Raw genomic sequence first — 23,886 nt, 5'->3', positions numbered from 1 at the left:
GTCTGAACCAATAGATATACAGTAAGTCGAAGATTAATGTAAACAGATAGTTCTATTCTAGAAAAGCAATGGCATTGATTTTAAAGGCTAGACCAAACAATTATCAATTATCGTTTCTGCTAAAAATATCTATCCCTATTTCAAATTTTAACTTGCAGTGACATTCTCCATACTTTGTGATCTGAAACATACATGCTATAAGGAAATCATCTGTCTGGCAGCCAGAGTCACGAGTGTGATGGAGACGCCCACTAATTGAGAGGTCCTCTTGACAGAGAGATAGTTGATGTGAATTGGCATGGATGATCACTGTACGCTCTCTTGCCACAGGTGATTCATCTGAGTCTGAAGTGAAATAAAATAAAGTATATATACATTTTTTTTCTTGATGTGGCAACTGTAAATAAGTCATGAGAATCCTAACATCAACCTACATGTATCTGCATTAACATACCCATGTCCTGTTGTACCCGTTTGGGTATTCCAGTGATAGTCTTTCTCCTCCTCAGCTTCCTTCTTCTCTGAAGCACCGACTGGGAGTGAACTAGAGAGCAACGGGCACTGGCCTCTCTGTCAAACCCGACTCCTGCTTTGACAACAGAGAAACCAGTAGACATTTACAAGTCTGAAGCAGAGCAGTACAGATTCTCACTGATGATTATGTGCCCAAATGATTTACTAGTGCTGAAAACTTAAAATATCATTAACAAAATTATATATTGCTTAAAACATCCTTGCCAAATATATTTAGAACAATGAGAAGGTATTTGTGTTTTTCTTTCTTTGCTTGTTGTAACAAATCTTCTTGACATTAAATCTTACTCTATTGTATTTATTGTCTGTTTATTTCCCAATAAATAATTGAATTGTGGGTTGAGCTGCAGGGTTGAGGATGTGGTGTGATTATATACTGGCAATCATATACAGTATATGTACTCTTATGGACCTAAACTCTATTCAAGAGAAAAATACTCATGAAAACAAAGCTGAATATAGCAGAGATTGCCTGCAGAATATGGAAGTGTGGGATGGATGGAATGGTTTGTTTTCAGTCATAACCCCAGCACCAATTAACACTTGTGGTATAAACTTAAAAGTGCTGTCTGCGCCAGAGTAACCAAGAACAACTATACAAAGCCTGATTTGCAGCAAATGCTAGGTAAGGGGGATTCCATCCTACAGAAGTGTGTAACCAAGCTGGTGACCAGCATGAGAAGGAGTTACCAGGTTGTTGTGGTTGTGTACTGAAGCTTCTCTGTGTTTAATAAAATAGGACTTCATCTTCAAAGAAACCCTGGAATCAAAACTGATCGGTTTGCAAATGGCTAACCGGCAGCCATATTCCAGCTGAAGATAAGCTTGAGCAAGCTTATTAGAAATTCTGCAAAAATAATCAAAGTAATGATAGATTCCCCCCAAAAAAGACACTATCTTTGATCCTGCCTACTACAACTGAGTAGGCAGGATCAAAGACACTGTCCTGAGAGAAGAGGAACCACAGCTCCACACATGCTGCCTGCATCTGCCAGTACAACCCAATGCTGCCCCAAGGTCTTTCTGATCATGCTTGCCCCAGGCCAGAAAGCGCTCCCCGGAGCTGGGAGAAGAGGAGCCATGGCCCCCCCACACGCTGCTCGCGTGCACCAGTCCTACATCGCTTCCCCAGTTCCCTCTGATCACATCATCACGACTTCTTTTGCTCATTCTCCACTCAACTCACTGACCACCAGAGATTCCCCTATTCTACAGAACGTCTAAAGTTCACAATGACTTGTGACAACATTGCATCATTTTATTTGTTCATTTTCACTGTTCAAATGCTTTTTGATACTGTGTTAGTTTTCATTATTTTCTTCTTTTTTACTTAGCAGCTTAGAGGAGAGTCACTAGCTCAGTGAGTTAATTGTTTGTTGTACTTTAACTGGAAGGTTGAATTATTTTTGTCAAAAATACTCTTATACTTGAGAGAAATTGTCTGCGTTTATTTTATGTATGTGCAGAGCCAGCTGGTCAAGAACGCCAGTGCTGAACTTAAGCCTTCATTTATTGTTATTTCAAGCCCTATCAGGCATTTATTCTTAAAACAATAACTTAGACTGGAAACTATTTGGCTATTATTTCCTGATAGTCAGATGGTGGGCAGATGTAGTACATTTTGAACTAAATTACCCATTTTGTTAATTATTCCTTTTGGCATTTATTCATAGTTATCATAGCCAAACCAACGCATAACAATTGTCGACCTGACACATAACGTTATACTTTAACCTACTAATCAAATAAACAACAGCAAACAACAGAGATTGGCAGAAAAGATTTAACAATTCTTTCATGGGCTCAAACCCCAAACCAAACTGTGCTGCTTAAATATGACACCATTTAAAGGAAAAAAAACAGGCTTCCAAGTGGTATAAAATGTACTTATTAGAGTACTGTATTGTACTCTAATAAGTATCGTAACTGACCAAACTCAATGTAGTTTCTGTCCTAAGTTTAGTTTTGTGGCTAAATTGTGTATGCTTCCACATATAGTCTTTGTATCATCTCCTATCGTGGAGCAACGGCTGAAGTACATTTGCCTATGAATGTGAATAACATTCAATCAAATTCTTTTTTTCCCTGTTAATTTTACCTGTGACATTAATGGGGATTATGCATGAGGAGACCGCTTGAGAATCGCCATTTGTCTTCTGATCTGATGGCGGGACGTTTTCCTTTGACCAGTTTGCCTGCTTGTCCTGGGCTGAGGGGGCACTGTGGTATACGGCCTTATTGGAGGCTGTTTGGTCTCCAATAACTTCACTACTTTCACTTTTCTCTATCGAGGTAACCTGGAAGAGACATGCAAAATGTTACTTGTGATTTAGCACACTATAAACCACTGGACCTTTTCATGCTGGCAAGAGATAGAAGGAAAAAACAAAAACACAAAGGTTTAAAGAAAACTAATTTTGGATACCTTTCTATTCCATGGAATGAAGATGCAACCTTCAATAGTTTCAAGTGAGTAAAAGCACTCAAACTATGAACACAAAATACAACAAACAAAATTAAATGAAAACACAATACCATGAGTTATCAAAAACAACAAAACAATATTAGTAAATAAAATTGTTCAAATGAAAATCAAAATATGACAAATGAATGAGAATTTTCTTCTTTCCAAATGTAAGTAAATATTCTGTGTAGTTGCAAACTTCTCACCTTCCTTTCAATTGTTTTCATATCCTCCTCTCTACCAGGCCTCTCTTGTAGCTTAACAACAGAAAAATAAAAAACAATGTATTTTTTTGTAAACATAAGAAAAATAAGGCAATATTGTGCCATTAATGGAATTCCTTACCTTTCTCTCTGTGGTCTGGATCTCTGTTTCTTTGACAGTCCTCTCCTTCAGAAGATTCAAAATGGAAAGAATTAAAATCAGTGCTACAAAACAAGACATCCTAAGCACCACAGATCTGAATAAACTCCATTCTTTTCTTTAAATAATAAATCAAAATAAATCCAATTCTAATAAAGTAAAAATCAGCTGTTCAGCCTAAATCATAATTTCTAACCAATCATTCTTGCACAAGAGCAGCACCTTTGTGACTAAGTTCTATAGCAGCAACGTTAAAACTGTGACTTATACATATAAAATGTGCACAAGTAGCATGTAATGTCATTAAGTACTAGTTGAACATTGTGGGATGTGTGAGTGAATGTTTCATCAAGTAAAGATGAGTAGATAGTAACTGAAGCCAGATTGTTTTGCTCTTTTTGGGATACTTACCAGTCTCTGAAAGAGACCAATAAAAAAATTTAGTCTTGGATATATACAGTACAGACCAAAAGTTTGGACACACCTTTTAATTCAATGAGTTTCCTCTATTTTCATGACTATTGACATTGTAGATTCACACTGAATGCATCAAAACTATGAATAACACATGTGGAAATATGCACTAAACTAAAAAGTGTAAAACAACTGAAAATGCCCTTTATATTCTAGTTTCTTCAAAGTAGCTACATTTTGCTGTGATTACTGCTTTGCACACACTCTGCATTTTCTTGATGAGCTTCAAGAGGTCGTCACCTGAAATGGTTTTCACTTCATAGGTCAACCTGCCCTGTCAGGTTAATAAGTGGGATTTCTTGCCTTATAAATAGTCATGAAAATAAAGAAAACCCATTGAATTAGAAGGTGTGTCCAAACTTTTGGTCTGTACTGTATATATATATATATATATATATATATATATATAAAACACACCTTTCTGGGTTGATACTCCAGCTCTCGTTCCCTCTCTGCTCTCTCTTGCTGCATGACGAAATTAGAAAAAGTTTCAGGTTATTAGGTTACATTTTATATATAAATTAATAATAAGACAATGAATTTGCGTTAAATAGAATTTTTCTCTGAAAAATACATAAAAAGCCCATGTAAACTGTGCAGCAACTGAAAATGTTTCAGGTAAATTTAGTCTGTAACATGAGTTAACTGACCATGCTTTCGTGTTAACTGTGTATCTTGCTTGAATGAATCCATTGGGGATGTTTTCCTTTCCCATATAAAGTACTTCTACCCAGTGATTCTTTGTTCAGCTGTCTCTCTTTCTCACTAAATTTAGCTATTGCTCTCATTAACCCTGTCAAGTATTTTTCTTTACCATAGAAAGTATTTATGGCTTGCTGATTCTGATTGTTTACTAGGTATCTTTTATGAAACAAGTTCTATGCCCTGTCTGAAAAAGGCATACCGCTCGTGCGAGCCGACTCCTCTGTTGCCGCCGAATGCTATGCGGTGAGGGAAAGGTGGGCATGGGTGGCGCTACGGAGATGGAGATGGTCACCCTGTTTCTCTCTCGACTTGAAGAAGGCTGATGCTGTTGTTCGTCTGTGCATCCAAAAACATACATAAAAACTGATAATCTGTAAAAAGGCAGCAAATACATTGCTGCTTTGCGTCTATGTTGCTCTCACCGCGATGCAGAGCTCTAAGACTCAGACGGGCATTTCTGTGGAGCTCCTCCAGACACGGCGGTCTGGTGCATGGGTGAAACACGTTGTGTTGCTGGTGCCATGGAGCCTGATAGTGCGCCGACAGCTTGCTCTCTATATCCAAGTTCGACACAGCTAAAGGGAGAAGGGACAAAGACAGGAAAACATGAAATGGGAACAAAGACTTTTTCAATGATTTCAATAATTACAAACAGAAACTTCCATCCACCCATCAATTATCTTCCGTTTATCCCAGATAAGTGGTGAGTCAATGCAGGCTGAGTAGGGAGGACCAGACTTCCCTCTTCCCAGCCACTTGTGCCAACTCCTCCGGGGGAATCCCAAGGCGTTCCCAGGCCAGCCGAGAAATATAAATAATCTCTCAACCGTGTCCTGGGTCTTCCTCTATGTCTCCTCCCATTGATACGTGACTGGGACGGGTCCAGAAGGCATCCAAACCAGATGGCCAGATCACCTCAACTGGCTCCTCTCAACATAGAGAAGTAGTGGATCTACTCTGAGTTCCTCCTGAATGACCAAGTGTCTCATCCTATCTCCAAGGGAGAGCCCAGAAACCTGGTGGCGGACACTCATTTTGGCCGCTTGTGTCAGCGATCTTATTCTTTAGACACTACTCAAACCTCGTGACCAAAAATGAGGGTAGAAACGTAGATTGACCAGCAAATCAAGAGCTTTACCCTTCTACTCAACTCTGACCGAACCACAAAAGATTGGTACAGCGTTCACATCACTGCAGATGCATTACCAATCCACCTACCGATCAAATTTTTCCTTATTTGTGAACAAGACCCTGAGATACTTAAACTCCTACACCTGGGGCAACACCTTGTCCCCAACTCTAAGATGACACTCTATCCTTTTCTGGTTCAATATGATGGCCTCAGATTTGGAGGCGCTGTTCCTCATCCTGGCCGCTTCACTCTCGGCTGCAAACTCCTTCAGTAAAAGCTGGATTATCTGCATAGGAAAAAGTAATCCTTGAATGCATTTCTGCAGCAGCTTCAAAAATGTCGAATCATGCAACCACCCTTCCAGCAAAACAATGTAAACACCAATGGACCCCCGCAGAAAACCTCAGACACAGCAGCCTTTGAATGCCAAGAAGCAACATTGTGACATACAACACTCTTACGAGGCGGGGCTTCAAGTCAATATGATAATGAAGCTTTAGATTTCATGAATTACGTTTTGCAGCTGTGGCCCATGCATTCACTTCCCCAAATGAAAAAGAGGTTCCAGAAGATAACACATAGATATTTTAAATGTGTTAAAATAGCACATTTTAACACATTTAACAATGAAGTGAACATTATGTGATAGTTTATGTTCTCCAAAAGAAGCTAAAATTTGTGTTTTGCAACAACTTGTTTGTTTTCAGGCTGTTTTTTATATATATAATTTTATAATTCCACGTACTATCATTAGCTGGTCTCTGTATAAACATTCTATAAGCCAAGAATGTTTGCTAATATTGAACATTGTTCTTCAAAGAAAGGTGCCATTTGTGACTTTATAACATAAGTAGCGCAAACATTTGTCAAGCTCACATCCAGATACAACTTTGTAATTTACCTTCAGTACCATGTTTAATTCCATATTGTATCAAACATTAGACAATTTGCTAAAGATGTAACATTATACAGTGAAGCATGTTCTTTTTCTGCTTTTTTTTTTTATTGCGCAAATAAATGTTGTAAACATATTAGATGCCAGCAGGTGGCAGCCAAACCCACCCACGAAAGCCACACGTGCAGATCACCGTGTCTCTCTGTCCCTCATGTTTGGTTATTACCAAAATATATCATTATACGAAGACAAAAGCACCCCTAACATCTTGAATGGCAGATGTATAATAGTCTCCATGGTAAGAAGAAGAGGAAGAGGAGGAGTGTGATTATCCATTCCTCTTATCTGCTCTCAAAAGTCCTCTGGCTTTATTTATGAGTCGTTTCCCCTCTTTTAACCTGATATTCAACATGCGGTTGTGTCCTTGAAAGCCATGTTGTACATCAGTAGCCAAGCAACCTTTCATCGCTCATCAAGGCTTTTATTTGCTGCCAATTAAATCAGTGAGCTCAGATCAACAGCTTCGGGTTGATTGAAACTACAAGGTTAGAGCAGTTCATTACACAACATAAACAGTGGCACAGCTGCCTGCCCTGAAGAGTGACAAGTCACAGTTCTTTATATTAAGCTATATATCTACATCGATCTATCGATCTGTCTGTCTGTGTGTGTAGACACATATTTATATATAAATACATTGATGTAGACATAGATACTATATTTCAAAGTATCTGGTGAAAGGGTTTTCTGGCACAGTCGAGCTATTGTAACTCTTTTGTCAACAACATAAATTGACGTGAGAGCTGCTTGACAAACTGAAATTCAGTTTGCTTCATTATACGTTTTTTCCCCCCCCACATGCAATTCACATGCATCCACTTGCCTTCATACAAACATCTATAGAATACTCAGCATTTAATTAATCCAATTTTTTTTACTAATTATTGGGGGATTCTTTGTCCTAAAATCTAGGGTATGGATTTAAAAACCTACGTTTCCTATGACAAGGATTAAGAAGCCATTTTTAGTGGTAAAAGATACAGTACATATCTATTAATTATGATTTATTTTAAATCTAATCCCACGGTGTTAAAAAAACAGGTCATGGTAAGATTTGACAATAAATCTTTAAGAAAGCTGAGCTGGCTATTCCTAACTCTATTTGGCCTGCACTTCACTTCAAATGCTGCCACTATCTGTGGCAGCATTTGATGTTCGGCAAACACACAACTGACCACAGATCTACGCTGGTTTAATTGAGTCCCGTTCCTCTGTTCTACCTATCATATTATTACTGTGTTTCTCTAACTGTTTCCCCCATCTTTGTGTCTGCAGGTGCAGTGTCAGCAGCTTACACTGTCATCATTAAGACTGCCTCTGAGCGCCAACGGTGGCACACAGAAAGAAACGGTGAATACATTCGCCATATACGCTGCAAAACTGAAAACAGAGGATTGTGGGGCCCGAGTAGTCGGTATTTCTTTACGGTTACTGTTCGTATGAAGCGGAAATATAATTTTGACGGCAGCGTTTAATACAGTAGAGAGTAAATTCACATTTTCTAAATTTATGCAAGAAAAAGGTGCAGCTAGTATAATAAATGATAGTCATGTTTAGCATACTAGAGATCGGTTTAGCAGACAGACACAAACAAAACTGCTGAAGTATATAGAAAAGCAACAGGGGAATAGTGCTGTAAACAGGGAGGTAGACATATTTGTTTTGTAATGTATTTTAATGACACTATTTTGAAGTGTCACAAAAATCACGAGTAATTAAAGCTTATGGCCAATTAGACACAACTGACACAAGACGTTGCAATGATACTTCTGAAACACTCAATGCCCTAACCTGTCTACTCTATTTGACTATTGCAACATTTCATATTTATCTTAAATTTTCCTAAATCATCCTGTGCATCTCCTGTTATTCCAGGCTCTGTCACCATGCAGGCTTGGTTCATTTATATATATATTTTTTTACCACTAGTTATTTAATAATATCTTGATTTCTTATAGAAACAAATAAAAAGTTGTGTAACCTTTGAAGCAGTACTGATTAGCTGCACCAACGCTTGGACTAAACGAAGAGCTAATGTTCCTGTTAAATGTAGAATAAAGCACGTCAAGCACACAGATTGAAAAGGGTAAGAAGATTACATTATTATTCTCCTATAGTTTTGACATTAAAAATAAAAATCATAGAATGAGCTTCAGAATCACAGCAAGTCTGTTGATGCAGCTCTTTAGGTTTTATGAGAAGTTAAACTGCAGCGTAAAACGAGTGGTACCATCACATTATGAGGAGATCCCAACAGTGTCCCATCCTCCATGCCAACTGCGATGAGAACACAGATTTACCATTGCCGTTTCTCTTTCTGGCACAGCTATATGATCTCCCCATCTCTCTAGTACAGATATGAGTGAATGTAAGTCATTAGTGGAGAATGTATTAGGGTGTATCTGGGTCAGGCAGCACACTCCCTATGGCAGTAGCTGCAGAATATTGTCATAGCAGACAGCTGTTATATAAGAAACACTAGCTGGCTGCAAGGGAAATCCTGCAGCGTCCAGCCACGTGCACAGGCATTTTTATTCAGAATTTTTCGAAGCAAACCTTTGCCTCTACGTTTATATTTCTTTTAACTGCAAATGCAGCTTTAGCACCACCAAAAATATTCCAATAACAGAATACAAGAGACAATTTACTTTGGATTTCAGAGGGTCTCGTCTGCAACTTGATGTTCGCCTCTAATTCGTCACATGCTTTAAATGTGCCTTTAAAGCATATAACAGCACGTGCAAATAAGCAATATGTGATACACTTTAGCATGCATCAGATTATGGTTCCTCTATATGGCAATGGAGGACATTGTAAAAAAATAAAGAAAGGGAGTTTCTATAGCCAACTAAGTGTAGGCATTGTTAGTGTCTGTCAATATGGCAAATCCTTATCTTAAGATGAAATACAAAATACAACCATATATATATATATATATATATATATATAAATCCACTATTTCTAATGGATGAACATTAATGTGCTAGAAAAATAAACGTAGAGACAGTTTCTATAAAATAAATGTACGTAAGTGTTTTTGGAATTCATATTTTTTTCTAAATTAATTATGTTATCTAGGGATATTATAGCAATAAACCTTGACTTCCTGTTATTCTGGGGTATTGAGATGTCGCCCAATGGACCCAATTGCCCAGTAAGGCAGATCAGAGTTGATCTTTAAAGTCATAAAATGCAAAACACACAAAGCTCCACTATGTACCACCTTTAGAAACTTTCAGGAAGTGCTGGTCACATTTTGTGACATAATCTTAAACTGAGCTTCCATTCACAACACCTTAATGTTACAACAATTACACTGCATCAGCTGATAAACAAGCTGGTGTGATATACCTCCTGCACAACTCCACATAGCATCGGTTTTCCTGATGCTCATACGTCAGAACAACAAGAAAGCAACATCTCATACACTCTAAAGATATTTGACATTCCAGACAACAACACGAACTAAACAGGGAATAAAATATGACAAGATAAACAGGGATGTAATAGACGGTACCTTTGGACTGTACGGGGGCACAGCCCAGACCAAGACAAGCCAACGCCATGATTAGAAGCCGTCTACTGTGTCTTTCCCACAATTTTTGCTTTCTACGCAGCCCCTCCTTTCTTCCTGCAGAATCCTTTTAGTCTGTTGCTCAGTAGCATCGCCGCACTTACTCCTGCAGAACTTGCTGAAGCATTCCCTTGCAAGTCCAGCATCCAAACTAACAGCATTTGGAGACACATAGACCCTCCCCCTCTTCACCCACCCACCCGATTCTGTTCCCCATTCATTGGTTCTGTCATTAAGATGTTTTTTTGTCCCTTTTTTTCTTTATGTTAACAATCCTTCTCTATGTCCACATTATGGTTTAGCGGTAAGGCAAGCCTATGCTGTCTCACAAACTGAAATTTCTGTTTTTTTCCTCTAATTTGTCTCTCTAGTTCACCCCCTCATCTGCGTGCCTCAGATGGTAGGATCCTGCCTGTGCATGGCCTGTCACTGACCGTAATCTCTTTTTGATGCAGTAATATGCGAAGGGAGGGGGAGATTCAACCTCAAAGTATTAATGTATTAATCCACTACATGCTGGGAATATGTATCACATGCTCAAGCCCTCTATTGCTGCCATCAGAGAGTGAAGACCTTAGAGAGGATTTTTGCAGGAATAAAGTGATTCATTGTAATTGCCAGCTGCTGATAAACTCTAAACCAAAAAGGAAGCATAAAAATACAAATACATAAAAAAATAAAAATTAAAAAAAAACATAAACCCAATTACCTATAGGTATTGTTGAATGAAGCTGTCAAGAAAACTTTGTTTGTCTGGTGAAGGTAAAATATTACAGTGTGGTCACAAAATACACGGCATGAAACGTGCACAGACAGGCAGAGAGAGTGGAAGAGCACCCTGCCTGGTAATCTGCTGTAATCTGGAGCTCTGGCAGCTCACCGACTTTGGAATAGAGCCGCCAGAGCCAGCGGCCCGCTAGAGGAGCTTTCAACCTCCCGCCATGCCCCAGAACGACACAGACCAGCAAAGTCTGCACACACGTGGGTTTGCACGCTTTACCGCGGCGGTCAGCACCAGCAGGCAGGAGAGAAGATCACTGTGAATTTTAAATGTGCATATGCTCCTTGCGGTTTGTCTCATTTATTTACAGCAGATTTCCCCAACATGACTGCAGGGAGCTTCTTAATAGCTTGTAGCCCCTGTGGTTGTTTGTCAGGTTGTAATGTCTTATGTGAAACATCAATGCTGGGTCACACAGACATCTTAAGCACACATAATGTGCTATTCTTTGAAAATACTCATAGTTGTAGTTCCACTACATTACTGATAGGTTTAATGTTCAATTTGTAGCATTTTCTTTCTGCTTAGTTGCTTCTAATAAAAGACTGATGAAACATCTTGTGCTATATTTTCCCCTCAACACCTTTTCCTCAAGACTAAAATGAATAAATCATTCTTGCTCACTAATCCACAGTGGCTCATTTTTTGTTCCTCTTCCTTGGTTCCACTCTGCTCTGACCTGCACCGCATTCATGTTAAACACTGTGTGGGCATTCTTATTAAGGCGAGTCAAAGAGTACGACAGTGAAATTAAAAGGTTTATTTATAGCGCTCTCTATGCCACAGTGACTCAGAGTCAAAGAAAAATATCACCAATGCAACAGGATTATTTTCCGAAGCTGCTCTCAAAGTTTGCTTTACAAACTCAGTGAAATACAACCTCCTCTACTGCCCCTCGGTGGTGAAAAGGGAAAACTACAGACTCAGATAAAGCTGCCTCTGGCTTGGCAGAAATCAGTGTAATTAAGTTATTTGCGAGTGCCGGGACAGTTTTTCGCCTTAGAAACATATATGCAGTTAGGTCTGTTTGCAAACTCAAGATTCGCATGAAATGAAATGAATGTAATGAACGTGTCAAAATGTTTCCTCAGCAAATGTGTTTCTGATGTGGTTACTTGCATGAAAGTGAAAATCCAAGAAATCCTCACAGACAAACAAATCAAAACAAGTAAGTCAGTAAATTTAGTTATGCGTGATAAAGTATAATGCCACAGGAAATAAGTACTGAACACATGAAGACAATTAGCCGTAAAAAGGAATAGAAAGCCAAGAAAACAGCTAAAATCTCTTAGTAGTCCTGCTCCCAATCAGTGCCAGTTCTAAATGATAGCTCATGAAATTAAAGAGAAGCTCTCGAGGCTGTTCCAACCAACTCAGAAAATTAATTGGAAGAGTTTTCTAAAAGTTAACGAGCACTTGTTGAAACCTTCAGAGAGACCTGGAATTAGCTGGTAGAGGTTTGCCATGGAAAAAACAAGTAATGCACTAAACTACAGCGTTCTCCATGCCAACTCGGTTCACAAGAAAAAGCTGATGTTCATTATACGTTCTGGTTGGCAAACTGATCCAATATTGGGAAAAATAAAGAACTAAGCGCTTTGGCTGTCATTGCACACTCAACGTTTGGAGACGCAAGAGCAACACACATCATCCCCAAAATACCGTACCAACAGCAATCATTAAAGGTGGGAACATCATGGTGCAGGACTGTCTTTAGGAAAACAGTGCTTGGAGACTTTATATAACTAATTTTATTTTATTTATTTAACCTTTATTTATACAAGGTAAATCTGACTTAGACACCGGGTCTCATTGTCAGGTAACCTGTTTTCAATAGACGTACAAATAAACAACAACAAGTTAAAACCGACCGTCGTCAGTACCATCAAACGAGAAACACAACTGAAAATAAAAGACAAATTGACACTCATTGAAAACCCACTGAGAGGTGTGAAGATAAAAAAGCAAACAGAGGCGCCCCGAATCTTAGAAATCTAAAGACGCTGGCAGAAACAACTAAACAACAAATACAACTTGCTTCTCCGTAAAATCTTTAATTTATTGAAAGGGCTCTTTTTTTACTAAGTCCCACCAAATCCTCCAGAAAGTGTGTGTGTGTGTGGGGTCTGTGTGTGTGTGTGTGTGTGTGTCTGTGTGTCAACCCTTATTGCGTGCCACCTTTTGGCCAAACAAAAAACATTATGATTAGCATTCACACTGTCAGGTAAAAAAGATACTGAATCGTATATTTCTAAATTGAAACAAGGATTTCAAGCTCATTTCCAAGACAAAAATCTTTTTAAAAAAAGCACGACGCATCTATGTGGTTAAACATCTCAACTTTGAAAAATTTGTAGTCAACCTAACATTTACTGCAGTTGCAGGTGTTCTTTTTATAGATTCCCTCCAAAAATATAATCTGAGAGCACCACTGTATAGACCGGCATTAGGTGTGTGGGAAGATGTCACAGTGGTACCAATGCTGACGGCAGTGAGTGTGTAGGGGTGTGTGTGTGTGTGTGTGTGGAGGGGGGTGGGAGTTAAACCAATCTCTGGGTGTGCTTGTCAAGCCTTCTTCAGCCAGCATTATTCCACCACTGTGTGTGTTAAGGTATGTGTGTTTGCAAAAGCTTTAGCCATGTTGGTGGAATGGCACAAGACAAGCCATCGCCCATGTTATTTTTAACTGCGTGTCTCCATGGAAACCGGCGCATATGCTGGGAGGGGGGTGATCTCCTGCTGAGCATGTGTTATGGAGGACTCCTACCACTGGTCATAGTGTGTCTGCGGCTGTATACGTGTCTGTCTGTGTTCGTTTTTGAGGGGATCCTGTTCCTTAATTAAACCATGCACAATGATTGGTGTTCAGATTATCCCACAATCTGATCATGAACCAAACTTCCCCTATCATAAGTCTATTTTTACAGTCTCTATCTCAGTGGTGTATTAACTCCAGTTTTCCATGCACAAATTACACCATATGACAACATGTCAGGACCAACTTTAAGGGTTTTGTGCACAAGTATCACAGTCACTATCAATCATAAGACAATGTCCTGTGCAAGGCAAATGTTTGAAACTACTGTAAATATTCCCTACAATTATCTGCTGCAAAAAGTGGTTTATGTCCATAATCAGCCATATAACATTTGAGTGGGAATCTTATTCTGGCACTTTTCTGGCTTCCTTCACTTAGGCTATGTAAGCGATTTTTATAAATGGGAACATATGGACATTTAATATCAATTTTAACGATACAGAATATGCGGATAATATATATAAGTCATACAAATGGAAGAAATTACATTTTAAAATGTTCTGTAGAACGTAATAAAAACGGTCATTTCTGAGGAGTAATAAATTCGGATTATTTATTCTCACTTAGAATGGCTGAAATCACACCAGCTACAGCACATGCACAGCAAGTTAAATCAACAGTATGCCGTGTCTATTTGGTCCTTATCAGAATTGGTGTTAATTCAACTTTTTTCAGAGCTATTTCAACAAGAAATTGAGTAGTTGTAACTCTTGAAAAAGTTGTAACTACTCAAACTATTTTTGAAATAAGTCTGTAAGAGTTAAATTAACACCAATTCTGATAAGGACAAAATAGGCGTGTATGTTGACATAGTGTTGATTTAACTCTGCAGTATTTATTGTGTGATTAGAACATAATCACTCATAATTTTGAAGGGTGTTTGAACCATTCAAGTATAATATGTTTGAACACATTTCGTTGAATCGCCTATTTATTTCAGAATTTCTGTTTTTGTTTATTTTTCTTGCTTTCTTGCTCCAGAACAAGTCATGTTGCACAACTCCAGACTGATTCTCAATGGCTTTATTCATTTGACTTTGACTATTGGGTATTTAATTATTTCATCTCAGGGGGACTGTCCTCCTTAAGGAGGATTTTCACCACCATTTATTTTTCAAAATAATTGAAAAATATGTTGAAATGACTTATGCTCAGACATTTAGCTACACAGGACCTGCATGATATTGGAAAAACATACCAGATGCGTAAATAATGGTAAATGTCCCGATAAAATCTGAAAAAAAAACTTTTTAAAATGTTCTTTGATATGTGATTAAATAAATACAATTTCTGACGTGGAATGAAATATAATAACCCCACAATTTCACACAGACATTTCACATGACATGCAGGTTTGTCCTGTTTAAACCTCAATCATTTAGTTTGGTGCTCCTGACTGTTGAAGTGAGAGTGAAAACCATAGCGAACTGCCTAAGGCCTTCAGACAGCAGGTTGTTGCCAAGTCTGGTAAGAGATTTTTAAAGGAATTTGAAAGCAACCACACCACTGCACAGAAAACGGAATACAAGTCAAACAACTACTAACATGCCCAAGAAAGCTAAACTGTCATGGGACATACTCTAAAAGGAAAAGGTTTACTGCCTAAGGCCAGAGTAAAACTTGCCAGAGAACTCTATGTTCCAGGAGTTTGTAGAAATGTTCTTTGGACAAGTGAGTATGAAACTAAAATATGTGGACACCAGAACAGACGACACAGCGGTCTAAACCAATCAGCCTTCCAAGAAAAGACCCTCACCCTCACAACAACTGTGAAGCATGGAGGTGGAGGTGTTATGAGCTGCACATTATTTTCAGGCATCAGATGGCGCTTTGGGAAAATGTGAGACCATCTGCCCAAACAGGAAAGTTGTTTTTGCTCACCCAAAAAATACGTTTTTGTTGATAACTTCTGTTTAATTAGTAAAATAAAGATTATTCAGTCACATCACTACATATGTTTGTAAGACTTTATTGAAACGTGATCCATGTTAGTCAATAAAACTGCAATAATAGTGCCTGACATCATCATTATTCACCAAAACTACATTTATGTTTAAATCTTTGCTGCATTGATTCAATGTAAACTCATCGAATCAATGAGTTTACAGTGTCTTAGTTTATCCTCTGTTGCTGAGTGGGGGTTTGTGTCGGATGATGACTTTCTTCTATAGTTATACAAGCCATCCCGCAGAACTGAGTGAACATAGTTGTTTCTATGGAAACAACTTAAAGATTAAAGCCGTGAAGAGTGAGCCAGAGCGATTCCCATAAAGCCCTCTGCCTGGGGATGTCGGGAGAAGAAAGAGAAAAGAAGCAGACAGAGTGTGAAAGAACAAGAAGAGGAGTCCATGTGGGCTGTTTGCTGAGTTTGGTGTCTTTGGTCACTTTATGGTATAAATCTGTAGCGAGGCAAAGCCAAAGCTGACAGAAACAGAGAGAGCTGTTCTTGCATTGATTTCCTTCACTAGAAACCATGATTACATCTGAATCTTGACATGCTGTAAATTGAACTATAACCTTTATCTTAAAAACACAATGACAAATATGATTTTTTTTTCTCTTATACTTTTGTTCCAGCTGTTTTTGAGTAATCACTATGAGGCTAACTTTGGAAATTTGGGAACCCTTTGGCAAACCTTTCTTTGCCTAAAATCAAATTGATTAATTGATTCATTCTTTTTTTCAGGCTCACTGGATCCTTTTCGCAGCTTTTAGAAGGCATAAAAAAAATGCAGAAATCCAGGACTGCTTGTGAGTCCAACACAATGCTAACATTAAACCCCATGTGAGAATCAACTATGCACACACTTATTCACTACTCAGATACATTAAAAAAAGCCTCAGTTAATGCTGCATGCATATTGTTGGAATATGTTAGAAAACTTTGATCCCTCCAGAGTATATCCACACATATATGAGGAGAGCATGAAAATCCCACACAGAGAGGTCCCAGATGAAATCCGCAGCTTCTTGCTTCAGCTTGGAATCATTAAGTGTTAAATTAATAAAGAAAAGGCTTTACAGGCAGTTCTCCTTTAAACAAACCAACCAAAAGTATTCGATTATGCATTGCCCTATATATATATATATATATATATATATATACAGTACAGACCAAAAGTTTGGACACACCTTTTAATTCAATGAGTTTCCTTTATTTTCATGACTATTGACATTGTAGGCATCAAAACTATGAATAACACATGTGGAAATATGCACTAAACAAAAAAGTGTAAAACAATTGAAAATACCCCTTATATTCTAGTTTCTTCAAAGTAGCAACCTTTTGCTGTGATTACTGCTTTGCACACACTCTGCATTTTCTTGATGAGCTTCAAGAGGTCGTCACCTGAAATGGTTTTCACTTTATAGGTCAACCTGCCCTGTCAGGTTAATAAGTGGGATTTATTGCCTTATAAATAGTCATGAAAATAAAGAAAACCCATTTTAATTAGAAAGGTGTGTCCAAACTTTTGGTCTGTACTGTATATGCAGTCTCAATGTGGTTTGACATAAAACAGGAGCTAAACACAAAGCTGCATCAATGCAACTGTCTACTCCTGTTTTAATATTATTATACTAAAAACAGAATATGAAAGCAAAACAGTTTAATTCCCATAAAAAATTTCATTTGCTACAAAACACAAAAAGTAAAGCAAGTGTGCCAAAAGTCCAGTAGTCTTTGCCCTTCCTGTATATAAACTACATATATAATTTAAAGAGAAAATATAAATCAAAAAGACACGCACTCTATTTTTCATCGGCTTATTTGAAGGCAGAGCATAACTAGTGCTGTTTTTAACACACAAGTGTTGCTATGACGTATCTAAACCCTAAAACGTGGTTGTTTACCCTGAGTAAAGCAGCTTTTGTTCTCCAAAGGGTGGCGACTAAATCTGTATGTTATACGTGTGCGTATTTTAATCCCAAAAATGTCTTTAAAGTCCACACACGGAGACACGCAAATCTTTAACTATATACCAAGGCCTCTTTCTGCCATTCTTTGTCTCTCTCGATCAATTTGCATGTATTCTCTGTTTGGATCCAATGTATGTGTTTCCCATCCATGTCCTCCACGCTCTCTTGTCTTCCCCTCTGACTCCTACCCCTCCTCCCCCTGGGTGATGCCAGTGCTGTTGTCAGGCTGGAGCTGAAAGCAGCCAATCGTGTGGTTCTGCGCTGAAGAGCTCTGGGGTGATGTTAGGCAGTTTCATGCTCATACGATGAGCTTTGCCAAATGTAGGTCATGCTTCTCCTCTCGCTCTCTCTCTCTGTTACTCTCACTTTTACTCACACACATGCACAAGCACAAACCTCTTCACCCTGTCATTGATGCGCACGCACACGTACACAAACACACAGAAAGGGGGACTAGATAAAGAGGCATGTATTTTCATCACATAAGCGCACAAAGCTTGCTATAGACAGCCAAATGTGTGCTCATGCAAACAGAAATAAATCTGTCCCATTGCAAACATTCCCTCAGACTCAAACAAGGTAGGTGACGTTGCTCCGTGGCGACACTCTCACCTGTTTGGTAACAGATGATGGATTTGTTCTTCACTGAATGGGTGCTTAATAAAAACGATGGGTTACTTCTATAATAAAGTAAAGAAATGATGTCATAAATTAAAAGATTGACATTCACACAGAAAAACATCTCCTCCTGCCGTGTCTTGAACTCTTGTTGAACTGCTTTAACCTGTGCAGCAGAATAACCAAGGATAAACTTGGATTTCTTTTTCAAGCACTGAGATTTTTCATTGCAGCATTGTTTTTACATAGACTGAGGGAATGAAATTCTTTTTTCTTCAACTCATCCTTTCGATAAGCTTTTTCTTTTCCCACTTAAATTAAGATCACTATGTAATAAAATAATATTTGTAAGCCAGATGAATGTGAAAAAAAAGCACAACTTTAAATGGCAGCTTTAGTTTTCACCAGAATCATTGAAAATATTTTCTTTAATACGTTCTGATGTTTTGAACAACACATTTTCCTGTGTTCTCAATGCCACAGTTTCTACTTGGTCTCAGACTGACATACAGTGAATTGCTCCTAGTTCACCAAAATGGAAATGTTTTCAAAGAAAAGATTTAAAAGCTGTTTGCTAAGACTTTTAATACAAATGTTTGACACGGAAGGCTTAAACCTCTACAAATGCAACATACGCAAAACGCAGCCATTTGAATTTTGAGCTTTGTTATGTGACTGTCTCACTGTGTGCTGCCATGTACGATGCCCTTTTGGAAACGTGTGTTATGTGCATCTAAATGTGAGGAAATTAAAGTGATTTCTTTTGGAACATCATGTCCTATCAAGTTGTTGTGACGTGTGTTGTGATCAGTTGTGTTGAATTCACAATAATCTGCCGCCTCATGTCCAGTTTGTTACTGGTGGCATTGTCACGTGGATCAACTGACCATCTGGGAATAATACCACAATGTGTTTTGAGTTCCCTAAAATGGACAGGTAATTATTACCAAAATGAATCAATAAGTGAGTAAGTTCCCCCTGTTTTTTTTTATATATTTTTTTTTTACCTATTTTGCCATCACTGTCCCCTAGTGAGTAAAGTGCTGTGAGGATTAAGGGACGAGGGAAGTATTATGTATTTTCCAGGCACATGGTTCCATTCTATAGCACATTCAAGAAACTATGTCACCTTCAGTTGGTATGAAAATGCTGAAAACAACTTAAAATAAATTTGACTTTGCATCATAGTCTTACTAATGCCTTGAAATTGGCATTTAGGAACATCCTTTCCGACTCTCTGGGTATGTGCTCGATGAGAGGGTGACATTATGACTTGATATCAAGCTCAAAAAAAGTTGATTTTGCATAACTCTGGTGCTTTAAATGATGTTTGTATGTTATGTGACATTGAGGTTGGTTGTGGCTTTAGTGTATATGTGCAGTAAAACTGACGTATATAACAGAGCTGTGGCAATGTATGTGGTAGAACTTTTCAACATGTCCCAAAAAATATGTGGCAGATTTTATGGCGAGATCAAATGTTGTGTGCTACAGTATTAATAAGCAGGAACCACTGGTTTGTTTGGCAATATTAACTTAAAAAAGCTGAAGTCACAGCATTTGTGTTTGAATTGTACAAATTACGATTAAAGTGAAATTGTACTGTGAAACTATTGGGCTGGTTTAGTCCTGTAGTCTCTCAGAGTTTTGTGTTGGAAACAAGGGAAACAAGGCAAATTTGGTTAAACCTTTAATAACGTGTATGGGGAAAGGCAAAATGTTTGATAAATGACCAATTTTAAATTCCAAATAAGTTAGGGACACCAGTTTGAAAAAATAAATTAATCGAAAAAAACAGCAAACAGTTTATAACATATTAATTACTCTAAGTCACATCTTGTATTATTAGTCTGCGCTGATGACTCAAAATCAGATTTATTTACAAGATGCAAACTACTGGTGTGGTGACATTTCACTCCCTTTAATGACTCTTGTAGCGAGCCTTTAGGTCTCTTTAAAACTGATTTCACGTTACAACATGAGCTGTTAACAAATTTGAAGCCTTCACAAAACACACATACACATTTTTACACAAACACCCACACACACAGAATGAGCTCCTCCTCAGAGAGAGCATCATTTCTACGTCCCTGGGTTGCCACAGCTAAGGTTGACCTATTTTTGTCCAGACCTCTCCCTCTCTCTCCTTTTCAGTCTGTCTCTGCTTCACTTGCTGCAGCCCCATAATTCACCCTGTTTAATAATTCACTACAGCTTCATAAGCCTCTGTTCACTAAACAAAAGACTTGAGGAAACAACAACATTTTTATGAGACGTTTAGTCAAGCAGCAACAATGGAACAATGTGAAACAGTAACAAAGTACACTCTATCTAAGAAAATACGCATTAGAGACAGCAAGAGCACAATAACAGTAGGTATCATTTTAATATTACCACAAAACCTTTATCTCTTTTCAGGGGGTAACAAAAATTACACAGCATTGGAATTAACAATTTTCCATTTGTAGGTTGTTGTTGATTGGATGGCTGGTTTGGCCAAGAACCAATGGGGGCAGCAGGAGCAAGAAAGCAGGCATACACACATACATGCATATACAGTATATATATATATACTGTATATATATATATATATATATATATATATATATATATACTGTATATATATTGTTGTTTTTTTGCTTTTTATACACACACATACTCACCCCCACGCCCACATGCATACACATACACGCGCATATACGTATATATACACATGGTAAAATCTCATCTGTGGTTTACTGCATTGCATACACATAAACAAAGCTTGAAATAAAAATAGTTTCCACCAACCCTGTGGGAAAACAACAAAATACAACAGGAACACATGTAAAGTTGGAAAGACTTAACTTCATTTAGAATAAATCTGCTAATTTCCACACTTAAGACCTAGTTTTTATTAGTACGTTTTTGCTTGAATATTATCTATATTAAAAAAACTATGTTGGTATATGGAAAAGATGGATACAAAGAGAATACTGAGAAAAATCATGACATGATGTTTGTGGTGGATGCTCCTACCACCACCACCACAAAGCGTTAGTATTTATTTGATTTTCTTAATTGACATTATTAGTTACAGCTTACATTATGCTCAAGTTAAAATAATTTTATTTAGAATGTTTTTTTTCTAATGGGTGCACACTTTAGCTAATATTTGTCTGTTCTTTGTTTTGAAGTTCTGCAAACTCAGACCAGCTGGAGGAGAAAGCCTAGAGCATACTTTTCTAAAAGATTAAAGGGGAACATTGCCTGTTAAAGTTTACTTCAGTTATTTAATTGTGTCTCTTTAATATTCACTTAATTGAACCTTTAATATTCACTTATTAATTGAACTTGAATGTATTAATAGTGCTAAGTTAAAGTTGGTTTTGCTTTATCTGTTTCATATATAGCTTTAGCTAATTTTGTAATTTTTGTTCAGTTTTTATGTTGTGCTTCCCTCATGTGGCAGATTTAAGCAGCCATTTATTTTTTGTAGGAAGGTCAGTTTTGTTTGTGCTCAGTTGACCTCTGTTGAGTTGGGCTCGAATCTGTTATTTATTGTTTGATTTACTTTTTATTAAAACTTGATGCTTTGTTAACTGTTTTTTTAAAATTACTAAATTGAATTTTTTTCTAATTTTTAAACACATTTTGTCCTTGTTTGAGTTGAATGCCTTACAATGATCGTGACCTAGAAACTTTCTTTTGCGTTTAATTTTATTGTGGAATTTATGCTTAATTTTCAAGGTTTAACATGAATGATATATTCTGCAGTTGTAACCCCTGCCACACTATTAAGTACAAGCCTTTAATTTCCATGAAAACGTTGATCAGTGTACATATGTATCACTGCTACAGAGTCAGTGAACATCAATTTAGTGGCTTAATAATCTCATGTTATGTTTTCTAGATGGTTCACTCACCTCAGGATGCTTGAAATGTAAATGTTAGGGGATTCTCCACTATTTGACTAAATTATCTGAAGACACTCATTGAGTATTGAAATGTAATCATCAAATGGTCAGCTGACCATCTAAAATGCTATAATATCACCAACAAAGATGCTCAGAGTATGGAGACTGTACCGGGAGTATGGGGTACCGGGCCCTTTGATACGGGCTGTCAGGTCCCTGTATGACCGGTGTCAGAGTCTGGTCCGCATTGCCGGCAGTAAGTCGGGCTCGTTTCCGGTGAGAGTTGGACTCCGCCAGGGCTGCCCTTTGTCACCGATTCTGTTCATCACTTTCATGGACAGAATTTCTAGGCGCAGCCAAGGTGTTGAGGGGATCCGATTTGGTGGCCTTAGGATCTCATCTCTGCTTTTCGCAGACGATGTGGTCCTTTTGGCTTCATCAGATCGTGATCTGCAGCTCTCGCTGGAGCGGTTCGCAGCCGAGTGTGAAGCGGCCGGGATGGGGATCAGTGCCTCCAAATCCGAGGCCATGGTCTTGAGCCGGAAAAGGGTAGAGTGCCTTCTCCGGGTCAGGGGGGGTGTCCTGCCCCAAGTGGAGGAGTTTAAGTATCTCGGGATCTTGTTCACGAATGGGGGAAGAAGGGAGCGGGAGATCGACAGGCGGATTGGCGCAGCGTCTGCTGTCAAGCGGGCGTTGTACCGGTCCGTCGTGGTGAAGAAAGAGCTGAGCCAAAAAGCGAAGCTCTCGATTTATCGGTCGATCTACGTTCCCACCCTCATCTATGGTCATGAGCTTTGGGTCATGACCGAAAGAACGAGATCGCGGATACAAGCGGCCGAAATGGGTTTCCTCCGTAGGGTGGCTGGGCTCTCCCTTAGAGATAGTGTGAGAAGCTCAGTCATCCGGGAGGGACTCAGAGTAGAGCCGCTGCTCCTTCACATCGAGAGGAGCCAGTTGAGGTGGCTCGGGCATCTGAATCATTCTGAAGCTGCTACCCCCGCGACCCGACCTCGGATAAGCGGAAGAAGATGGATGGATGGAAGATGCTCAGAGGCCAGTGCCTTCTTACAATGTTGAACTATTTCTGCAATTACAAGTGAAGACTCCATTATTTCCACATGGGGCAGCTCGTTGTACATTCACCTCCATTCAGTATTTTCTACGATGAGATCACCAACACAGCAGGAGTGTGTGATGTTTCAGTCTGATCAATGTGACAGAGAGAGTGAGTCTCCTCCAAGAACCCAGGCCTTCTTGCTCTTCTCTTACAAGCTGCCCCTTCATGTACATGACACACTCTGTCACTCAGTGTCATACTCACACCAACATACACAACACTCTGCTATGGTTGCACTTTCCTTCCCTTCTACTTTCTTATGTTATCTTCTTGCCCTTCAAACTATTATTCCTTTGTTTTTATCTGTAGTTAATAGAACTGAATTGTAATAATGCAAAAAGAAAAAAAAAACAAAGTGAGTGTTTTAGGGAGCATGAGACATAATGTTCTTACATGTATCAGTCAGCCAATAGTTCAGACCTGAACCACACTGACAACTTTGCACAGTGTTCAGGCACTTCATCGTCATCAATACAAGATCTTCACTTGGGGAAAATGAATGCAACACTGGATGAAAATAAGTCGTGTCAAATTGCA

General features: G+C 38.4%; 1 protein-coding gene across 5 annotated transcripts in view; it reads right to left on the bottom strand.

Moving 5' to 3' along the window:
- nhsb (Nance-Horan syndrome b (congenital cataracts and dental anomalies)) overlaps positions 1 to 23,886 on the bottom strand; it is a 50,371-nt gene that overhangs the window by 6,725 nt on the left and 19,760 nt on the right. The window contains exons 1-10 of one of the 5 annotated variants that reach the window (XM_028015754.1): positions 10,145 to 10,356; positions 4,963 to 5,115; positions 4,740 to 4,876; positions 4,253 to 4,300; positions 3,344 to 3,388; positions 3,205 to 3,255; positions 2,960 to 3,022; positions 2,633 to 2,831; positions 455 to 589; positions 193 to 345 (exon numbers count right to left, since the gene is read on the bottom strand). In XM_028015754.1, the coding sequence (XP_027871555.1) occupies positions 193 to 345; positions 455 to 589; positions 2,633 to 2,831; positions 2,960 to 3,022; positions 3,205 to 3,255; positions 3,344 to 3,388; positions 4,253 to 4,300; positions 4,740 to 4,876; positions 4,963 to 5,115; positions 10,145 to 10,193 (1,033 nt within the window). In that variant the 5' untranslated portion in view covers positions 10,194 to 10,356. Of the gene's footprint in view, positions 1 to 192; positions 346 to 454; positions 590 to 2,632; positions 2,832 to 2,959; positions 3,023 to 3,204; positions 3,256 to 3,343; positions 3,389 to 4,252; positions 4,301 to 4,739; positions 4,877 to 4,962; positions 5,116 to 10,144; positions 10,357 to 23,886 lie in introns of those variants that run through there. The other 4 variants (XM_028015749.1, XM_028015750.1, XM_028015752.1 and 1 more) reach the window with 4 other exon arrangements.

This window comes from Xiphophorus couchianus, chromosome 4 (assembly GCF_001444195.1).
Source record: "Xiphophorus couchianus chromosome 4, X_couchianus-1.0, whole genome shotgun sequence".
Lineage (NCBI taxonomy): Eukaryota > Metazoa > Chordata > Actinopteri > Cyprinodontiformes > Poeciliidae > Xiphophorus > Xiphophorus couchianus.
The sequence above is the reverse complement of the archived record's forward strand: the minus strand, read 5'-3'. Positions and strand labels throughout refer to the sequence as shown.